The sequence below is a fragment of the Sphaerodactylus townsendi genome, linkage group LG04 (assembly GCF_021028975.2).
Source record: "Sphaerodactylus townsendi isolate TG3544 linkage group LG04, MPM_Stown_v2.3, whole genome shotgun sequence".
NCBI classification, from domain to species: domain Eukaryota; kingdom Metazoa; phylum Chordata; class Lepidosauria; order Squamata; family Sphaerodactylidae; genus Sphaerodactylus; species Sphaerodactylus townsendi.
The window spans coordinates 142,307,046-142,327,858 of record NC_059428.1 but is presented as its reverse complement, the minus strand read 5'-3'; the positions used below and the strand labels follow the sequence as shown (position 1 = coordinate 142,327,858).

The 20,813-nt window shown below is 48.5% G+C and overlaps 1 protein-coding gene across 1 annotated transcript in view; it reads right to left on the bottom strand.

Moving 5' to 3' along the window:
• LMF1 (lipase maturation factor 1) overlaps positions 1-20,813 on the bottom strand; it is a 132,993-nt gene that overhangs the window by 69,121 nt on the left and 43,059 nt on the right. Inside the window, exon 5 of the mRNA XM_048495540.1 lies at positions 19,029-19,094. Within this exon, the coding sequence (XP_048351497.1) occupies positions 19,029-19,094 (66 nt within the window). The remainder of the gene's footprint in view (positions 1-19,028; positions 19,095-20,813) is intronic.

Genomic DNA, 20,813 nt, shown 5'->3' with positions numbered 1-20,813 from the left:
CAGCACTTGAGTGATATGTGGCTTGAATGAGTCTCTTCCCCGGCCCTCCCCAATTGTTTGTGGGAAACGAGCCCTAAGAGAACAGCTAAAAGTGTGAAAGGTCAAACTTAATATTTCACACCTGGAAAATGTTTAGAATGTGTAGCTAGAATACTGCTTGATCCCCATCACTAAACAGATACAGTCGTGTGAAGCCGGCCGTTCCTTCCCTGCCGCTGATTTTGGTCGTTCACTGATTTAATTCCCAAGCAGGTAAAACAAACGCCGAGTTTGGCACGGCCTCTGCTAAGTTGCCAGAAAGGAGTAAAAAACAAAAATGCATTCCCACAAAACATTAAGGAATAGCTTGGGACCTGAGTTAAAAACTGTTTGCTATATAGAACCCGCTGCAATATCCAAGGGGGACAGGAATCGCCAGACTTCAAAGCATTTTTTTAAAGCGAAAAGGCCCCAAAAACAAATGCTTGCATGAAGAGGTAAGAAGAGGATGCATCTCATAAATAGCAGGGGAATGAAAGGGGATCAAATGCTTGACTTCAAGGTGTCCAAGGGAAGAGTAGATCCCAACCGGGACTGGTTGAAACTTGCACCAAATTGAGAGAATGGGGATCAACAGCATGCTTCACTGTTGAAGTTGCTAGATTGCACCTATATTTAAGAAGATGAAGAGTTTGGATCTGTACCCCCACCCCCCTTCTCTCCTATAAGGAAACTCAAGGTGGCTTACAAGCTCCTTTCCCTTCCTCTCCCCACAACAGACACCTCGGGAGGCAGGTGGGACTGAGAGAGCTCCGAAGAACTGTGACTAGCCCAAGGCCACCCAGCACGAATGTAGGAGTGCAGAAACACATCTAGTTCACCGGATTAAAGTCCACCTGCTCTTAACCACAACACCATGCTTGCTCTCAAGAGAGAGAGAATGCGGCCCTTGATATCCACCCAAGCAGCACAGACGGCCAAGTGGGGGCTGGGAAGTTAACAAACTAGAGCCGTGTTTTGCAATCCTTTGGCATAGCTGTTTCCTGACTATTACCAAAATGGGACTCTCCCAGCTCTCTGATCTCAGAAGGGAGTCCCTGTTCCTACAGGGAGCCAGTCTCCACATATGACAGGTTTGGCCTCCCTTTCAATTCCTGTGTCCTTTTACAGTTTTTTTTTAAAAATATATTATTTACTTGATTACTTTGTTACTCTACCCCTCTTTCAAAGAGCTCAGGATGGCATACTTTTATTTATTCCAGATTTTATTTTAACTTATTTTATTTCTATTTATTGCATTTCATTTTTACTAATTTACTCTTTTTTCATTTTTTTACACTTATTTTATTAGTTGCTTATTCAGATGCACTCCTGCATGCCAAAAAAAGGTACCAGAGGTGGACCAGGCATCTGGAGAGCCATCTTCTCCCATAAATTCCTGCCTGGGAATTAAGATCACAAGGAGAATCCCTCCTGACTCTCCCACTGACCAAAGAAGCTGGCATGATGGGTACATAAGAGAGGGCCCTTTTGGTAGTGGCCCACAATTGTGGAACAATTTCCCAGGGAGCCGGATACACCCCCTCCCTTCACTTTCCATTTTTAGGAGGCAGCTTTGTTCCGCACGGCACTTGATTAGCTTAATCTGGAGAACCGGCTTTGACTCCCCGCTCTGCCGCTTGAGCTGTGGAGGCTTATCTGGTGAACCACATTAGCGTGTGCACTCCAACTGGGCGACCTTGGGCTAGTCATAGTTTTTCTGAGCTCTTTCAGCCCCACCCTCCTCACAGGGTGTTTGTTGGGGGGGGGGGGAGGAAAGGAGATTGTAAGCCCCTTTGAGTCTTTGCACAGCAATGATTTAGGACACGGAAGGCACAGCTGAATGGCTGCCTTGGGTTACTGGAAGAGAGGCTCCTATCCTGGTCACATGATTCTGGTGATTCTGGTGCCAGGGTCTTCAGGAGAGGGTGGTGCGACTGAGCAGATCTAAACAGCTATACATTTAAAGAAAAAGGAGACATGGGAGTCCCAGGGCCAACTGAAAGGAGTGTCAACAGGAAAGGAGGCATAATGGCCGGAAAGGGAGCACCAACGCAGAAGAGAACAGAGAGAAAGAACCAGAGCAGAGAAGAGTTAAGCATCCCACGGGATGCCAGGCGCACAGACAAAGGCATGCGGAGGAACCCGGCAGAAAGACAGCCTCCCAAGGAGAAAAAGCGAAGAAAGGCCCGGCTTTCATAACAAAAACAGAGCGAGAAAAACTATCCGAAAGAACATGCCTTGAAGCAGGGCTGCAGGCGACCGGCGCCTCTGTGTGCTTCCGAACGCGAGAGACCAGCACGGCAAACTTTTCTGCTGGCTGGATCTGGCTATTTAAAAAAACCACAAGGCACCAGCGGAAATTTGTGACTTTGCAACCGAGAAGCTCTGCTTTTGAAGTAGGATGGCAACTACCAGATGCCAGGAGAGGACATCGCGAGAGGAATGATTGACTGGTGCCTAGCTCTGAGAGCCAGCGTCATGTAGTGGTTAAGAGCAGGTGCATTCTAATCTGGAGAACCGGGTTTGATTCCCCGCTCCTCCACCTGAATGGCAGAGGCTTAGCTGGTGAACCAGATGTGTTTCCACACTCCTACATTCCTGCTGGGTGACCTCGGGCTAGTCACAGTTCTCTCAGAACTCTCTCAGCCCCACCTACCTCACAAGGTGTCTGTTGTGGGGAAAGGAAGGGAACGAAGCTTGTAGGCTACCTTGAGTCTCCTTGCAGGAGAGAAAGGTGGGGTATAAATCCAAACAACAACTACTACTCTCCTCCTCCTCCTTCTTCTTCTCCTTCTCCTTGGCCAATCTCTGGAGTAGCCAGGAGGGGAAAATGCTTGCACATTTCAGTACAATCCCGCCGTTCCCTTGTTACCAGGATGGCTGAGGGTCAGCAGTACCACTGGTCAAACCATCTAGCTGTGCATCCCGTTTCACACAGTAGCCAACCAACTGACCCAGCCTCCTAACATTGGTATTCAAAGGGCGTAGTGGTTAAGAGCCTGAAGAGAAAAGCACGGTATAACCCAAGTAAATAAAAAATGGGGGGACGTTAACTGCCTCCCCCCCCCCCCCGCTTCCACCAACAAGCCCACAGAAGTTTCAAGCGTGCGTATTTTTTTACTAGTGCACATACTTGTACATACCGAGGAAAATTCCCTGCAGCAAAAAACAGAGAGGGAGGGAAAGGGAGACTTCTTTAATTGAGAGAAGTTTCCCCGCTTAGTAGCCTGCGGGGAGTTCTGATTAGCCACAGGACAGAGGGTCTTTTTCCAACCTCTGCTGTTTCGGCTCTAACTACCCGGCGCCGGAAAGAAAATTGCAGCAAATCACGGCTACTGTGCTGATCTGCTGCCATCCAGCCCCACGCACAAAAAAAGAGAGAGGTTTAACCCACGGCATCGCCGAAACCAAAACATGCCACTCAAAAACAGTTAACGTGAACTGTGATAAGAGGAATCCCAGCTAGACACAGATGTTTCTAATTGATGCAACCCCCCCCCCCCCCCCCGTTTATAATAATTAAAACCACGTCCCCTTCAAATCCTGGCCTGGACTCAAGAACGCCTCTCTTGCCATCCTTGCTTGTGGCTATTTTCTGGGCTACGACGAGTCTGGCAATTAACACAGATGCTCCTTTTTGGCAATTCAACGGGGGTCAGGGCACCTGCGGGGACAGAAGGGGGTGATCTGTGTACCCCCCTGCCGTCAACTTTTGGATCAAGCAGAACTGCCCTGTGGAGGTGTTTTCAGTGGGACACCAATGAAAAGACTTAATCCTGGTTCGCATAACCCAACAGTGTGGCTTATATTAATTACGGCTAGCCCCAAAAACCAGGTTTTGACACAGAAATCTGCTCAGCCTCGGGAAACGGCAGCTTCATCCCTTTTGCTGGGCAACTGGACGGTACTGGGGGAAAGTGCCCACATTAAAGTATCCTGCAAAACCACCATTAAGGCTGTGTAGTAAACCAATATCTTTGTTATTTTTGTATTCTGTTTTTAAAAATTGTCACTAGAGGATTCACAATGTTTGGGTGGAGAAAGGGTGGTACTGCGTATTCTTATCTTACTACTTTGCTTTCTTCTGTACGTATGTAGGGCGGAGGAAAAAAAGAGAAAAACCCTACATACCCTGTTTTCCCAAAAATAAGACCGACCCTGAAAATAAGCCCTAGAATGATTTTTTGGGATTTTTGGAGGATGCTTGAAATATAAGCCCTACTCCAAAAATAAGCCCTAGTTACAGATTCCCCGGCACAGCTGATCTGGTCACGTGAGGGGCGTGTCAGATCCTCAATGATTGAAACAACACCTTGTAGGAAACAGGTTTATTCGACCAGAGGACAGCTTGGAAAAGCCAGAATTGACTTTTCCGCGTGCAAACAGCAGTAATATCATGAGAGGAACCACCACCACCAACCCTCATGTGAACAGATAACGAAATATGTAGGCAGCCAGAGTCTGTTGGAGCTGACCTTGGCCAGCCCCTGGTAGTGAAAGCAGCTAGAAACAGTACACAGAGTATGATTCCCATTCCCCCCAAAGCCCAAAGTGCTAAGCAGCCCCAGCACCCACCAGGCATCCTGACAGGGTACAAGATCATGGGGGCGGGGGGGGGGGGGGGACATCCCCTGAAAATAAGCCCGGCCTAATGCATCTTTAGGAGCAAAAAATTAATATAAGACCCTGTCTTATTTCCCGGGAAACAGGGTAAATCTAAAATCTACTTGACCCCCCTCCCCCCATCTCGTCTTCTTCCTCTTGTATATTTCATTCTAATATAAACAAACCCCTTTACTTTTATACTAGCTTTTTATACCAACCGGAAGTCCTCTCAAAGACTACAGAGCTCTTGAGGAAACAGGTCTGGTCTAATTCAGTGCAAGGGGTGCTCCTTATGTCTGCCCTTACAAAGAAATCCACCTAGCTGAAAGCTCTACCGACCTCCACCTATGCTGGTTGTTTTGATTTAATCATTAAAAAACAAATATGCAAGTATTACAAACATAAATCACACATTGTTACGTACAAAGATAGGTAGAGCTTGCCCAATGGAGGGAGAGGAAGGGCACCTTGGGCCCGCCAGAAAGGGTGCTGAACACTGTGGAATTCAAGTGGACAAAAGCCATGAAGTTTGGGAGCGATAGCAAGGTCGGGAATGGGACAAGACAGAAAAGTTGGCCGGGTTCAACACCGAGCGTCAAGGGAAAGAGACTAGATTCTAACCATCGCAGCCTTCATGATGAAATCCTAGACATAAGAATCATTTCTCAAGAAAACGTCTCTCAGATGTTATTACTCTTCATTTTCTTTTGGTAAATTTCTTCCTGTCAAATTACAGATCCTTGCAAATCTGTTCACATGATTTAGATTATCCCCCCCAACACACCACCCAACACACACACACACACACACACACACACACCATTTTCTCATTGAAAATCATTCTAATGTCAGTTGTTCAAGGCGACAAATTTATTTAAAGCTGCTCTGCCTGGTTCTCTGGAAGAGAATCAGGCTGGCAGGAACTTAACAGACATAGCTATTTGTCAGCCTTACAATGGTATAGCAGGGAATTTAAAAATAGAACTGCTGGCAATTCTCAGCATTGGGCTGCTGCTGAAAATGGAAGCCACGGGTCCTCTTCCTGTTCTTCTTTCTCTTGGGTATCTCGTCTAAGACTTACTTGGTTCATTTCTCCTTTCCCGCAACATGGAGTTGCTGCTGAAAATGGCGGCCACATGTCCAAACACTCACCTCTTTCTTCGCTGCAGTGTGTGAGTCTTGCCAACACTGATGCTACACTGCTCAACACGGGGCTTCGGCTGAAATTGACAGCCACATGTTTGAACCATTCCTCCATTGTACCGCTCACTGCTAGGCCCCTTCCGCACATGCAGAATAAGGCACTTGCAATCCGCTTTCAATGCACTTTGCAGCTGGATTTGACTGTGCGGAATAGCCAAGTCCACTTGCAAACAATTGTGAAAGTGGATTGAATGTGCACTATTCTGCATGTGCAGAAGGGGCCACATCTTTGACAGAGGAGAAGAGAAGCAGGTGAGATTCACTCATTAATAAGGGGGGAAATAGGGAGAACCAGACAAGGACCACTTTCCACTGCAATCGTCCTGTGTCGGAACTCAGGCACCCAGGGACCCAATGGAAAGCCCGAACTCAGTGTGTTACCAAAAAGCAAATAAACCAAAAACCACAGACAGCCACTTCATGTCATCCTCTCCTGAAAGCTGGCATGAAGGACGACATGCCAGATTGGAAAAAGGGGGAGAAATCTATATACGTTTTCATCTTGTCCTCTGCCATTTGAAATTCTCCCTCCTCCTTCCTCGGCAATTTTTAAACTCGAAACAGATGCCAGGAGCCAAAAGCGGGTCTTTATGAAAAATAAAAGTGGTGTATTATTTCTAAACTGCTTCCTCTCTACAAACAGGCCCTGAAGGCAAAACCGAGCTTCTCCAGTGCAGATTTACACAGCAGCCTTGCAAGAAGGAGGGGGGGGGGTTCCTTGAAGGTTCTCTTGGGCTCAAGACACCAGACAACGATCGTCTCTCGCGGGCCAGGAAGAAGCAAAGGACTTCTCTGGAGCAAATGGAAGCAAATTCCAAAGCACCCCTTGCAACTGTGTTAAGCCCGAGAGTCCAGGCTACGAATCTGGTTAACATCAGGCCAAACAGAAGAGGCAAATTAAGTAATTTCTCACCCATTAATAGATTTAACCAGCCAGAAGTTATTGGATCCAGGCCGCGGAGATTGCCTTATTAAACCCCGAATGCCAGAAACCAGCCTTCCTGATAGGGAGCGCTAATGAAAAATGAGCAGAATTTATGAGCACTTCAAATTTAATTAAAGTTGGGTCCCAGGTTCTTTAATTTCATCCCCAAGATGGGAATTACGGCCAGCCTCCTTACGGCTCACTTGGAGGGACAGGGGCATTCACCCTTGAAAACCTGGCTTGACTTGCGCCAATGACTTCAGAGCCTGGGACACAAATTGTCAAAAGCTAGATTACTGGGTTGGGAAGGGACCATGTGTGGCCCTGTACTGCGAAGGGCCCCTGGGCCAAGTTCAACACCAGATACAGAAATCCTTTCCTTGGAGATATCTGGGGAAAGAGTGTAACTGAATCTCCAAATGATATGGTCATGTTATTGTGTATTAGTTATTGATATCCATTGGTATTTAGCTGTGCATTGTTATTTTGTTGATATGGTTACATTATACGCTATTGTGTCATGTTACTGACAATTTTTGTGTGACGGCATACTTTGTAATGTGCGACACTGACTTTGTAACGTATGATATTGTGACTTGTTATTTTGCTGACTTTACTGCCCATGTCTGTGGATTTTTTCTTGTATTTTGCGATGCTTATTGATGTTGGCTGGCATTGATACTGCTGATATTGATATTGTTACTTAATTGTTGTGCGCCGCCCTGAGCCCTTCGGGGGAGGGCGGGATATAAATTGAACAAACGAACAAACATAAACAAAGAACCCCCTTGCCCAACAACAGCTGGAATCACCGAACCCAAATCTCCATGGCCGAAGATTCACTGACTTCATATGTGTCCCAGCTCTGATATCCGCTAGTGTCGATACGAGCAACCGTCGAGCCCCTCTGCCTGTCTTTTATCCCAAAGCCTCCGCTGTTTCTGGGCCAACATCTGCAGCCACACATTAAATCGGTGGGAAGGAGTTCAAGAATGCCTTAATCAGGGTATTAATGACCCCTCTTGTATGCCGGTCAAATTAAAAAGAATAAAAGGAGGGGGACCCACTCACCAGAAACCACATTAATAAACATCGGCATTAATGATAAACAGAATCGTGCGGTCCACGCTGCAGACTTTTGCTCTCCTGTCCTGATTTTCTCCACATCTGTGCATGTTGGCCTATTAAAAAAAAACAACGACAACGCACAAAGGGCAGCCTCTCCGGTTTACAAGTCAGTCTGATGCCGGGGAGGTCGATCTCTCTACGTCAGAGCAGATTTTCGGAAAGGCGGCGTTATAAAAATATGTCATTTTGCAGAATACCACGTGTAGCCATGGGCGCAGCAGCCCAATCCCAGAGATTATATTGCTGGCCCACGGACAGGGGCGGGGTGCTGAAGGTGGTTCGGTGCCAGAAAACTTCCTTGTGTCTCCATAATAAAGTAAAATGAAACAGGGATGCATATTTCCTTAGGACGAAATGCCGGTATCCTTACCACTGTTGGGTACCATTGAAAGCAGGGGTGTCAAACATGTGGTCTGGGGGCAGGATCCAGTCCCTTAGGGGGCTTATCATGCCCATGAGCCAGCTGAGGCACACACAGTCCAGGCACACACATTCGGTGCCATTTTGGGGCCAACCAAGGCAGCCACACACACACACACACACACACACTGGCCCATTCCCCACTTACCTTTGTCCGAGGGTTGCTGTGCGCAATTCCCAGCGTGCGCAATTCCTGCCGTGCGCCCCGCTTCCCCATGACCCCGGTGCCATTTCAAAAGGCGCCAGGAATTACGTGTGCTGAGGGGGCGCTAGAGAGGCAGCGTCGGGGCGGCTGCGTTCTCGCCGCCCTTGAAGTGGGGAGTGCAGCTGGACCCCGCGCTACTTGAGGAGAGTAGCGCGGGGCTTAAGGTAAGTGGGGAAAGGGCCAATCTCTCCACGCACACACACTGGCCTGACCAAGTCCCATTCATAATATCTGGCCCTCGTAACAAATGAGCTCGATACCTCTGATCTAAGGAGTTGGCTTTCAGGTTCGGGGTGGAGCTTTGGACGAAGTGGGGGATAACCAGAGAGAGAGGAACGCTAGAAGGAACAATCATATCTGCTCGTTCTGGGAGTGAATTCCCAGCAGTCTCTGCCTCACTTGAAGGAATGTCATGTTGGTGAGGGAGAAAGCTTGTTTTCTGCAGCTCCAGAGGCCAGGACCAGGAGTAAATGGGTTCAAGGTGAAGGAAAAGAGATTCCACCCAAACATCAGGAAGAACTTCCTGACAGTCAGGGCTGTTTGACAGTGGAATGCACTGCCTCGGAGTGTGGTGGAGTCTCCTTTGTTGGAGGTTTTTAAAGAGAGGAGTGCTTTGATTGTGTGTTCCTGCATGGCAGGGTGTTGGACTCGATGGCCCTTGGAGTCTCTTCCAACTCTATGATTCTGTAACACCTCTGATCTAAGGAGGCTTTCAGGTTCGGAGTGGAGTTTGGGATGAAGTGTGGAATAACTAGAGAGAGAGGAACACTATAGAAGGAACAATCCTATCTGCCCCTTCTGGGAACGGACTCCCAGCAGTCTCTGCCTCACCTGCCCACTGAGCCATCCCAGCAATGACACCACAATCGAGGGGCACTGCCGCTCCCTGACGATGGCTGCGCCACCTGTAGACCAGCCAAGGCAACTAAGAAATGTGTTTCCTCCTGAAAGCTGAACAAGGAGGGGAGCTGAGGAAAAGGACGCCCCCCCCCCCTCCTTTCCAAGTTGCCCTTTGGTAAGGCAAGTGCGGTTCCTGTCTAAAGCGCCTTGGGCTCCTGCAGACAAAAGCGTCCTTTTTCAGGCTCTGCGTTCCCCTCGCCGTGACTAATTCATTTGGCTGCCTCCATTGCAAGGAGGGGGAAAAACCTTGTGACACGGGCTTCTTGGGAGTGGCATCTTTTCCATCTCTTCCACTGCAGACAGAAGGGGTGGCTTTTTCTAATTCCTCCACGAGACAGCAAGTGCCGGAGGGCAAAGATGGTCCCATCCCATCCATGGCGAAATTTTAAGTGACGCTCTGGGACACGGGGTTCTAGTCCGACTTCTGCCATGGAAGCTGGCCGAATGGCCGCGGGTCAGCTGTTCTCTCTTAACCTCTCGACCTCCCGGGGCCATGGGGCTGTGAGAACAAAATGGGGAAAAGAGAGCCAGGTGAGCTCTGAGGAAAGAAAGAGGGGGCAAAATTGTGCTAGGCGAGTGAGATGCCGATTCTGCAGGCAGATCCTGCGCTTCCTAGAAGTCGTCCGGAAAGCTCCCGTGACTGATCCTAGGTTTTCTCAGAACTAGTGGGTCTATGTTTAACCCTTTCTAGTCTACCTCTCGAATTTCAGGTCCCCGATATCTAAGGAGGCGAGAGCTGAGAGAAAAGTTGCTCTGCAGCAGGCAAAATTGTTCCTTCCAGCAAGAAGGGTCGGGAGCATTCAAGAACCCTTTGCCCCGGAAGTGGGAGCTGCGAGCTTCCAGATGTAGCCTTCCGCTCCCGCCTCCTCCTTTTTCCCCTTTCTGTTTTTCCAGTTCTTTTATTTTTTCTTCTTCAAGTATGTCTGTTTACTTATTTTGTACTCTTTTAACCTTTCTTTCTTTTCTGTAACTTGTGTTGGTAAAATAAAAATTATTGAAAACAAAAACCAAAAACAGAAAGCTCCCATGTCAGGGAGAACGGCGTGATGCCCGGAAGTCCCGCCAACTTTCCTTTCTCTCCTCTGCTTTGGTGAGTGGAGACCAACGGAGCTGCAGAACTGCATCCTGAAGCAGGCGCCGAACTGTGCAAACAGAACCTGCACTCAGAATCAACCCTGAGTCGTGTGAAAGTGTGGATAAAGGTGCCCTAGAAGAGAAATCTGGCAGCAAGTTTTGTCTGCAAATGATTGTGAGCTCCTTGCAAATGAAAATCCACAACCCTTTAAGGTGCCCCAACTGGGGCTTCTTTGCTATCTGAATCAGAACAGCCACCCAGAAACAGGGCCGGTAGCTCACGTGAACCTCCAACAGCAGAGAAAGCAGAGACACCAAAGCTCCTGGCACTTGCTAGCTGAGTCCTCCAATCGCAGCAGGAAGAAGAAAAGTTGGATTTATATCCCCCCTTTCTCTCCTGTAAGGAGACTCAAGGGGGCTGACAAACTCCTTTCCCTCCCCCCCCCCAGCAAACACCGCGTCAGGCAGGTGAGGCTGAGAGAGCTCCTAAGAACCATGACTAGCCCAAAGTCACCCAACTGGCGTGTGTTGGAGTGCACAGGCTAATCTGAATTTCCCAGATAAGCCTCCAAGGCTCATGCGGCAGAGCGGGGAATCAAACCCTGTTCCTCCAGATTAGAGTGCACCTGCTCTTAACCACTACGCCACATGGAAAAGACAGGCCTTGGATGCCCTCATGAAAATGCTTGTAGCATAAATGCAAAGGAACAGGGAAGGCAATAAGGAAACACATTCTAGATTTCTTGCGCCCTGCTGTCCAGGTCTTCTACGTTATTTTCATTTAGTAAAGATGAACAGCCACAGGGCTACGCTCAGAAGCAGAGAGATCTAGCAGCTTTGCACCATTCAAGATTAGAAGTGTGAGTCACTGCCATTTGTTCAGCTCGCTTGGGGGTGGAGGAGAGGAAAGGCGTAAGAGAGACGTTTGCTGTCATGCATGAAAATGCAAAATGACTCCATCAAAATAAACCCTTCCCCAGTCACTAAGCTGCACTCCGTCAAATAAAGGAATCGGTCCTTGGCTTCCCTTCTGGATGTGAAAATGTGAAAAGAAGTAGTGAAAAGTAAAACATGAAAAGAAAAGGAGGAGGAGGAGGAGTTTGGATTTAGACCCCACCTTTCTCTCCTGTAGGGAGACTCAAGGTGGCTTACAAGCTCCTCTCCCCACAACAGACACCTGGTGCAGTCGGTGGGGCTGAGAGAATCCTGAGAGAACTGTGACTAGCCCAGCAGGAATGTAGGAGTGCAGAAACACATCTGGTTCACCAGATAAGCCTCTGCCACTCAGGTGGAAGAGTCACTATGTGACCAGCGGAGCAGCAAGAGGGGGCAAGGTCATGAGGGTGCAGAATTCCGAGGGCCAGAGTTGCTGAACACAGTGCCGTTGAGGAAGGCGAGCGGCACCCTTACCTTCAACAAGCATCTTGGGTGCGCTGTTCTTAATGAGAGGGAGTCAGGAATGCCCCCGAGCAAAACAAGGGGATTGCTTGATCCGTGTTGATAACATTGCTGTGGTTCTTAGCGCGAATTGGCACCCAGTGGAACTTTTGCGGTTTCAGCCTTTGAATACCACCAAATATGGCTTTTACACCTTTCTGCAAATCTCACCTCGATCTCACCATCTCTGCGTCCTCCTCACACCTGTGTTGAAGTGGTGTGTGACTCTTTGGTGTAGAAGGCACATGCAACTCTCGCCAGTCAAGGCCTGTTTAGGACAGATGAAGACAGAAAGGAAACAAACCCAGTGCCCCTTGCATATGTTTTGATGTAGAAGGACATCCCAGATTACAGAAGAAGGAGGTTACAGCAGCAGCAGCAGCAGCAGCAGCAGCAGCAGCAGCAGCAGAAGAAGAAGAAGAAGAAGAAGAAGAAGAAGAAGAAGAAGAGGAGGAGGAGGAGGAGGAGGAGGAGGAGGAGGAGGAGGAGTTTGGATTTATACCCCACCTTTTTTTCCTGTAAGGAGACACAAAGTGGCTTACAAGCTCCATTCCCTTCCTCTCCCCACAACAGACATATTGTGAGGTAGGTGGGGCTGAAAGAGTTCAGAGAGAACTGTGACTAGCCCAAGGTCACCCAGCAGGAATGTAGAAGTGCGGAAACACATCTGGTTCACCAGATAAGCCTCTGCCACTCAGGTGGAGGAGTGGGGAATCAAACCCAGTTCTCCAGACTAGAATCCAGATTAGAAGGTGAAGGGTCACAGATGAGCAGGCCGTTGGGCTCCACTCAGAACCACAACAGCCCTGAAAAGTGATGACAATGAAAGTCATTTTTGTTCAGCGACATGTCAATATCCCCCGTCCTCAAGTGGGGAGTGAACCAACACACCCTGCATTACGAAGCAAAGAATACCGGCCACAAAAGCAGGAAGCAACAAAGGACTATGGTGAGGCAACCAACCCATAGCTCCACCGAGATTCCCACCATTCTGTGGACATTTTGTGAGACCAGTATTTGCTAAATATCTGGCCGTTGTGGCACAGTTTCCCACCCATTTAAAACTGGGGCGCCTGCTCTGTTATCTGAAACCAAATGGGTTGACTATCAGAGTGTGGGAGGGGATTAGGTGCCCACCCCATAACTCTCTGATGGAAGTAACTCTCCTGATGGAAAGCAGAAACTCATACAGAGATGCAACATGAACCCTCCCTTAGAGAGGGGATAATTCTGCTGTCCCTCTGCATCAGAAGTGAAGCATGGCAAAAGTAGTAACTCTGGCTGGAGCCTAAAAGGAGGGACAGTCTGAGAAGCGAAATTCAGAGGAAGAACACACTTTTTCCTTAATGGGTGAGTACTTTTATCTTGTAGGCCCCTTTAATTACATAATGAATTACTTGTGGCACACTGATGTGCCCAAGCAGAGTTTCAGAATTCTTGCATGCCTCCGCGAAAGTGTATTTTATTATAAAACTGACAGCAGTTTCCTAATTCCATATTAGGCCCAGCAACCACCGTTCTCCGAACAGAGCTCAAATCAGCTTTCGTTAACCACCAATTCGGAATTCTCAAACCTATAAATTAAATTAATAAAAAGGGACAAAGACTCCTTTTGTGCCCTTGGAAGCCTGGAGGATTTTACAAATAATAAGACTGGAAAGTGATTTATACTCCCAGATTAAAGGCCGGGCCGGCACGCACACTCCTCCGAGGATGAAGCGGCTGTTAACCCATTCCGAAAAAAAGCGCCTTCAGTGCTGGCTGTTAATGCCCCTCTCCAAGGGAAGTCACAAAACACCATTAGCAGCGGCCTGCAATTTGAAAAGTAAGAGTGCCGAAAGCAGGGGTGGGGGTGGAATTTCACAGGTTACATCAACAGAAGGGAAGGCAAAGAATTGAAACAGAGTTATGGATACTATTCCCTCAAGCAAAGATTGTGCTGACAGGCCCATAAGAAGCAGGGGGCGGGGGTGGGGGGTGGGGGGCTGGAGAAAGAAAGCTGAATTTTTGGCCGACGATAATGGTAAGGCGAAAACAAAGTGCGTTCAAAAACCTGGGAAGTTTAAGACACGAGCGCCATCGTTCCCCCACAAAAATCCGACAGATTTTCTGTCACCCACAGCTTCTGCCTGGAACGGCCGCCCATCAATTCTGCCACCTACAATCCTCTTGACGGATGCGCCCAGAACAACACCTGCCAGTCTTCCCTGTGGCCCCAATGCCAGCTGCACGCCTTGGCTTCTCCCACGCTCAGCCTCTTCCTGGGGCACTTAATTAGTAAACCGCAGCAAAGATCTCGCTCCTGCCTCCCCACGACAGCTGTCCGCGGTGGTATGGAGGCATCGGAAAAGTGTTCAGAAATCACCATCATGGATAGAATGTGTACCACCACCAGACCAGGAATCGAAAGCCACGTACGGGAAAAAAGAAAATGGGCACTGGAAATATTGAATACTGGCATGCCCACAGATGGTGCAATTGGTATCAACTGGGTGTATCGGACTGCCGGCTAACTGCAAAATGTTAGAGACACACACTGAGGTTTATCTATATGACAAATGTAGAATCTATGTTTTTATCTTCATCAGGAGTATTATCTAACCAAGAAGGAAGGAAGGTCGCGCCAAGTGCCAGAGGTGTACTGGGGGAAATGGCGCCCAGAGACATCTGTTCTCCAGGCGCCCCCTTGCTACACCTGGGGCAGGGCCCACCCCCGGCCCCACCCATTCCTGGCTGCTGACTGGCAGCCCCACCCTAACCCCTAACCCCTAACCCCACCCCCAAACTTATAAAAGCAAAGGCCCCATCATGGAGCCTTCCAGTTGCTTCTGTCCACCCCAGAAGGGAGGGCAGAAGGGACTGCCGGCTGCCAGCTCAGAGCTGGCAGGGGAACAGGGCTGGGGAGGGGAGCCGGCAGCTGGGAGGGAGGCGAGGCTTGTGGGGGGGTCCTCCTGCTTCCTTGGTCCCACCCATGTTGATGATGACATGGGTGGGGCCGAAAGTGCCAGAAGATGACAAGGCAACAGGACTTTCTGCTGCCTTGCCATCTTCCTAGTCATGTGGGGGGGGGGGATTTTGCACCCCCCACGTGACCAGATCAGTGGCACCCAGGGACAGAGGCTACCCCCTGTCCCTAGGCAAATAAGCCACTGCCAAGCACAAAAGCAGCAAGATTGAGCCAGCCACAGAAACCACAGGGCATTTCACCAACTGACTTGACTGCCGTGGCCCAGGAACTCCCCTGATTGACAGAAAAACATTACTTTGATCAAACGAAAAGAGCAAACAGCCTGATGAGGACAGAGCATATGCCAAGAGGTCTTTGATATTTCTTTATCTTCCTCGTGGCTCTGAATTTAGCCACAAGGTGTGTTACTAGGTTGATTAAAAACAATAAATGGCACATCTTACTAAACAAGTCATAAATAAAATCCACCACAGTGAAGCCAGCCTGCAGACCGATCTATTAAAATGCCTATTTGTTATTAAGAAAGTTTTGACACCTCTCGCCAAAACCTGAAAACCTCTCAAAGCGTCCCTTTGGAGAAGAGATTCTGCGTGTGGAGAGAGTTGCCAAGATGAATCTGATCGGAACTGAGACAGGAGGGGATAGTGAAAGAGGTCACGTGACAAGGGGGAGCCAAAAACCATCTCAAGGAAGCTGAGGTGAGCATCGTGGGGTCTCGTAAGAGAGACTCCACAAGCAACAGGAAGACGAAATTCAATTGCCGTCTAGGAAGCCATGGCAAGGCTCAACGCAAACCCTTCAGAAAACAGAAGACAATCCAGGAGTGAGAGTCATGTTACCACTGAAAACACCACTGGCACATTACCAATGCATGCATGCCGCATGATTGACAGGCGCTCCTCCGGATGTCAAGCGCGGAAGGAGAACGCTATCTTCTCGTAATGCAGACCTCTGGGGAAAACACACAGAGAGAGCTTGCCCCGAGGGATTCTTCCAAACTAGAGCTCATGGTTTTTCTTTTGGGGGGGTGGCGGGGTGGGTGGGTGGGGGGGTAAAGCAAAATCAGCTGGAAAAGAGGGTTTTCATCAGCACACGTTGGAGCTGCTTAAAAGCGATACATCGACCTGATTAAGTTCACTAACGCTTCAAAGTCGGGCATCTTTGGAGCGACCAGATGCACAACTGTGCCACCAGCTCGGCCATTTTCCCAAAGCGTGCGCAACAGAATTCAGAGTCTGCTGTTTTAAAGAAGGAGACCCTGACACCAACAGGTAAAGGGAGGGAGGAAGATTTTTGTTCAACATTGCAAGGCTGTATCGCCGCCGCCGCCGCCGCCCCCCCCGCAACTCTGCCCTTCTAACTGCCCGCGCCCCCTCTCTACCACAAGATGTGCATGCCAACAAGGGGGTGCTCCAGTGGGACCTCCATCTGCCTCCAGAGACACAAAGATCCCAGTGACTCACCAGTGAGTCACAGTGGCAGAGTTTCAGCATCCACTTCAAGATGGTGACATTACTTGACATGTGGTGGTGACATCACCGAGTGCCGCTCAGCATCCTCCCAGCTCCAGCATCACCTCCTCCAATTAGACAGGAGGAGAGAACTTCATCTTTGATTAGAAAACAAAAATTGTGTTGTTGTGTTGTTGCTTTGTTTTTACTGCACTAGCAATTATTTTGGTTCCAAAGTAGTGGCCGTTTCAGGAAACCCTAAGATGTCACTGCATAAGATGGTAAAAGAGTGAGTGAATTGTGTGATTCACGCTGGCCTGGCCAACTCCCATTTTTATTTTGCATGTGAACGCTACCTGAATGATAAAAATGGATTGTCCATGGCTACATAGATAAAAAGAAGAGTTTGGATTTATACCCCACCTTTCTCTCCTGTAAGGAGACTCAAGGTGGCTTACAAGCTCCTCTCCCTTCCTCTCGCCACAACAGGCACCTTGCGAGGTTGGTGGGGCCGAGAGAGTCCTGAGAGAACTGTAACCGGCCCAAAGTCACCCAGCAGTGCGGAAACACATCCGGTCCACCAGGTAAGCCTCTGCCACTCAGGTGGAGGAGTGGGGAATCAAACCCGGTTCTCCAGATTAGAATCCACCTGCTCTTAACCACTACACCACGCTGGCTCTCAAGAGTTCCTTGCAGGCACAAGTAAGAGTTCCTTGAGGGCACAAGTACAAACACAAAACTGCGCAAACTCTCTAACAGTTCAAGACAGGATCTTCCCGACTCCATTTCAAATCACACTTTGTGCCCTAACACAAGTATGCGCCCTCTCCTCCAGACCTTTTCTTTCAGATTTGGCCCAAGAATTGTGTCCTCCCCGGTGGGGGAAATGTGAGCGTCCACTGGATCTTTGTTCCAATTAGAAAAGGAAACAAACAGCCACTGCGTTCCGCTTATTGAAGCAGTCGCCGCTTGCAACCAGCTCCGCCCCGGAGCTCCCCTCTCCACCGTGCAGCAGCCTGGCTCGAGATCTGAATCCTGCATTGTCAACAGACCATCACATTCTGCAAGCCTGAGATCAGCTCTGAAGCTCTGCAGCCTCGCTTGTCTCACGCTCGCGTGCAGCTATGACCGCTTTGATTCCACCGGCTACCGTGTTTTATGCTCTGTCTCCTAGGGAGGGGGTGGGGAGGAGAAAGGAAGGAAGGGGAAAAGAGGCAAACATCCTGATCTGTTTTGTTCCCTGTGGCTGGATTTACAAAATGTTTTCCCTACAGCTTGGATTCCCTGCTCCGTGTTATCGACTCCATCTTCTGGTTTGATGGCGTCGAGAAGCAAAGAGCTCAAACATCCAATGTCCTACAGTTGATTTGGGAAGAGGGACCGTAGAGGGAATGCCAAAGAAGCAAATAAGCGTTCTCCCATAAGAACAGAAGGAAGAGCATGCTGGATCAGACCAGAGTCCATCTAGTCCAGCACTCTGCTACTCACAGTGGCCCACCAGATGCCTTGGGGAGCTCACATGCAGGATGTGAAAGCAATGGCCTTCTGCTGCTGCTGCTGCTCCCGAGCACCTGGTCTGCTAAGGCATTTGCAATCTCAGGTCAAGGAGGATCAAGATTGGTAGCCATAGATTGACTTCTCCTCCATCAATCTGTCCAAGCCCCTTTGAAACCTATCCAGGTTAGTGGCCATCATCACCTCCTGTGGCAACATATTCCAAACACCAATTGCGCGTTGCGTGAAGACACGTTTCCTTTGATTAGTCCTAATTCTTCCCCCCAGCATTTTCAATGTATGCCCCCTGGTTCTAGTATTGTGAGAAAGAGAGAAAAATTTCTCTCTGAACATTTTCTACCCCATGCATAATGTTATAGACTTCAATCATATCCCCCCTCAGACGTCTCCTCTCCAAACTAAAGAGTCCCAAATGCTGCAGCCTCTCCTCATAAGGAAGGGGCTCCAATCCCTCAATCATCCTCGCTGCCCTTCTCTGCACTTTTTCTATCTCTTTGATATCCTTCTTGAGAGGTGGCGACTAGAACTGAACACAGGACTCCAAGTGCGGTGGCACCACTGCTTTATATAAGGGCATGACAATCTTTGCAGTTTTATTATCAGTTCCTTTCCTAATTATCCCCAGCTTAGAGTTTGCCTTTTTCACAGCTGCCATGCATTGAGTTGACATTCCCATGGAACTATCAACTAAGATGGCAGAAGTCGGCAACTGAAAGGGACAGACGAATCTCCCTGGGGAGAGAGTTCCAGAGCTTTGGCGCCACAACCAAAAAGGTCCTACATCTCCCAGGGTGCCACTCACCTAATCTCAGAAGAGGCTTCGTGGGGAAGCATAAACCTTGCTGTGTCTGTTCAAACAAATCAGCAAGCTACTGTTTATTCTGCTAAAGCAGAAACTATTAATTGAAGAACAGATAGGAGGGAAGCGGTTCAGTGCTACATCTGAACTGACAGAGTCAGGTGGAAAGGGGGGGGGATGAGGGAAAAATATCTGGATCTTGTGGGCTCACTGAAGAAGGAATGGGAGCAGGAAAACCTTCGCTAGGAATTGGCAGATGGTGACGGCTGAATGCAAAACAAGTTCAACAAATTCTGGCAAGGAAAACTTCAAGTAAGGAGTAAAGGCCAAGAGAACAAATATATCCAAGAAAAAGATGGTGTTTCTGAGTGGCTCACCTCATAATGGTAGTTCATGCAAGTCAACTCTCTCCAGCAGCGATCCCCGCGAATTTTAATCAATCCCTGTCAAGGAGGAAAAGGGAACGGAGGTTATTTTCACCGCAACTCAGGGGAGAATTCTCAACAGTCAAACACTAAAGGCCAGGAAAAATGGAAATGCTGGAAATGGACGGGAGGGGGAGGCCCAAAACCACACACAAAGACACACAACCTGATGCCAAATGTTAAGAAACTACAAGCTTAGCTCAATAAACAGACATGAGTTAACACACACACACACACACACACACACACACACACACACACACACACACACACACACAAGTGGATTCAATAGGAAATAAATCCACTGGGACTCACAACAAACCAGCAAACTGGAGACCACCACAGAATAAGTGGCACCTTAAGGTCCGCCTTCCTTCCCCTGCACCACGGGGGCATCCCCGAAGGGTAGCCACAAAGCCACTCCATAATATTACAGAGGAATGTTCTGAATTCTGACATTGTTACGCAATTCTGTTTGCTGGAGATCAACTCCTGCAGGCTGTTATTATTTTGGAAATATCATTCTGAACCTAAGAAAAAAGATGGCCGAAGCCTTCCAGGCATAAACGAAGCTTGGAGGATTCATGTATTTCTTCATTTGGTTTTTATTCTACTTTCCCCCCGCAAGGAAATCAGGCAAGCATACAAAGTCCCTAGCCTCCACCCTCTCCATACAACAACCCTGCGAGGTAGGTGAAACTGAGGGATGGCAGAGTGTGGGTTTGTACCTGGGGTCTCCCCAGCCCAGTGCTCTAACCACCACACAACACTGCCTCTTTCTAGAACAGAGAGGTGGATAATGAAAGAGAGGCAGAAGAAGCTGGCCTTCCCCTCACGAGTTATCAGAATTTATGCAGGTCATCAGAATTAATGCATCAAGGAAGAGGCAATTTCCATAGGAAAGAAGTCTATTCCAGGGCTGGCAGTACACCAGGACCAATTTTAATGACTTCAGAAGTCCGAAACGAAGAGCCAAACGAGAAGAAGTCAGCTGACCACAGGAAGAAAGACTCTTGTTCAAAGACCGTCTCAGAAGCAAGAAGTGAGTCTACGAAACCTCAAGGTCTGAAGGCCCAGTGCACTGTCCTCTGATAAAAACTTCTGTCAGAGATGCTGATCAAAAATTGTTTCTGGATACCCTTGTGATGATCTTTAGACAGGCCTTTAATTAACACGTTGACCCATTTTGTGAATAGAGAAGAACCAAGTGGGAAAGAGAGGGAGTAGACTGACCCGGGTGCTCCCAAATCTGCAGGGGAGGCCAAAGGCAGAAGGGAGAAAGAATAAGAATAAGAATAAGAATAAGAATAAGAATAAGAATAAGAATAAGAATAAGAATAAGAATAAGAATAAGAATAAGAAGAGGAGGAGGAGGAGGAGGAGGAAGAGGAAGAAGAAGAAGAGGAGGAGGAGGAGGAGGAGGAAGAGGAAGAAGAAGTTTAGATTTATACCCCCTTTCTCTTCTGTAAGGAGACTCAAAGGGACTTACAATCTCCTTTCCTTTCCCCATTCCCCAACAAACACCTTGTGAGGTGGGTGGGGCTGAGAGAGCTCCAAAGAACTGTGACTAGCCCAAGGTCACCCAGCTGGCATGGGTTGGAGTGCACAGGCAAATCTAGTTCCCCAGAGAAGCCTCCTTAGCTCAAGTGGCAGAGCGGGGAATCAAACCTGGTTCCCCAGATTAGAGTGCACCTGCTCTTAACCACTAGGCCACTGCTGTTCCACAGAACGCTGAAA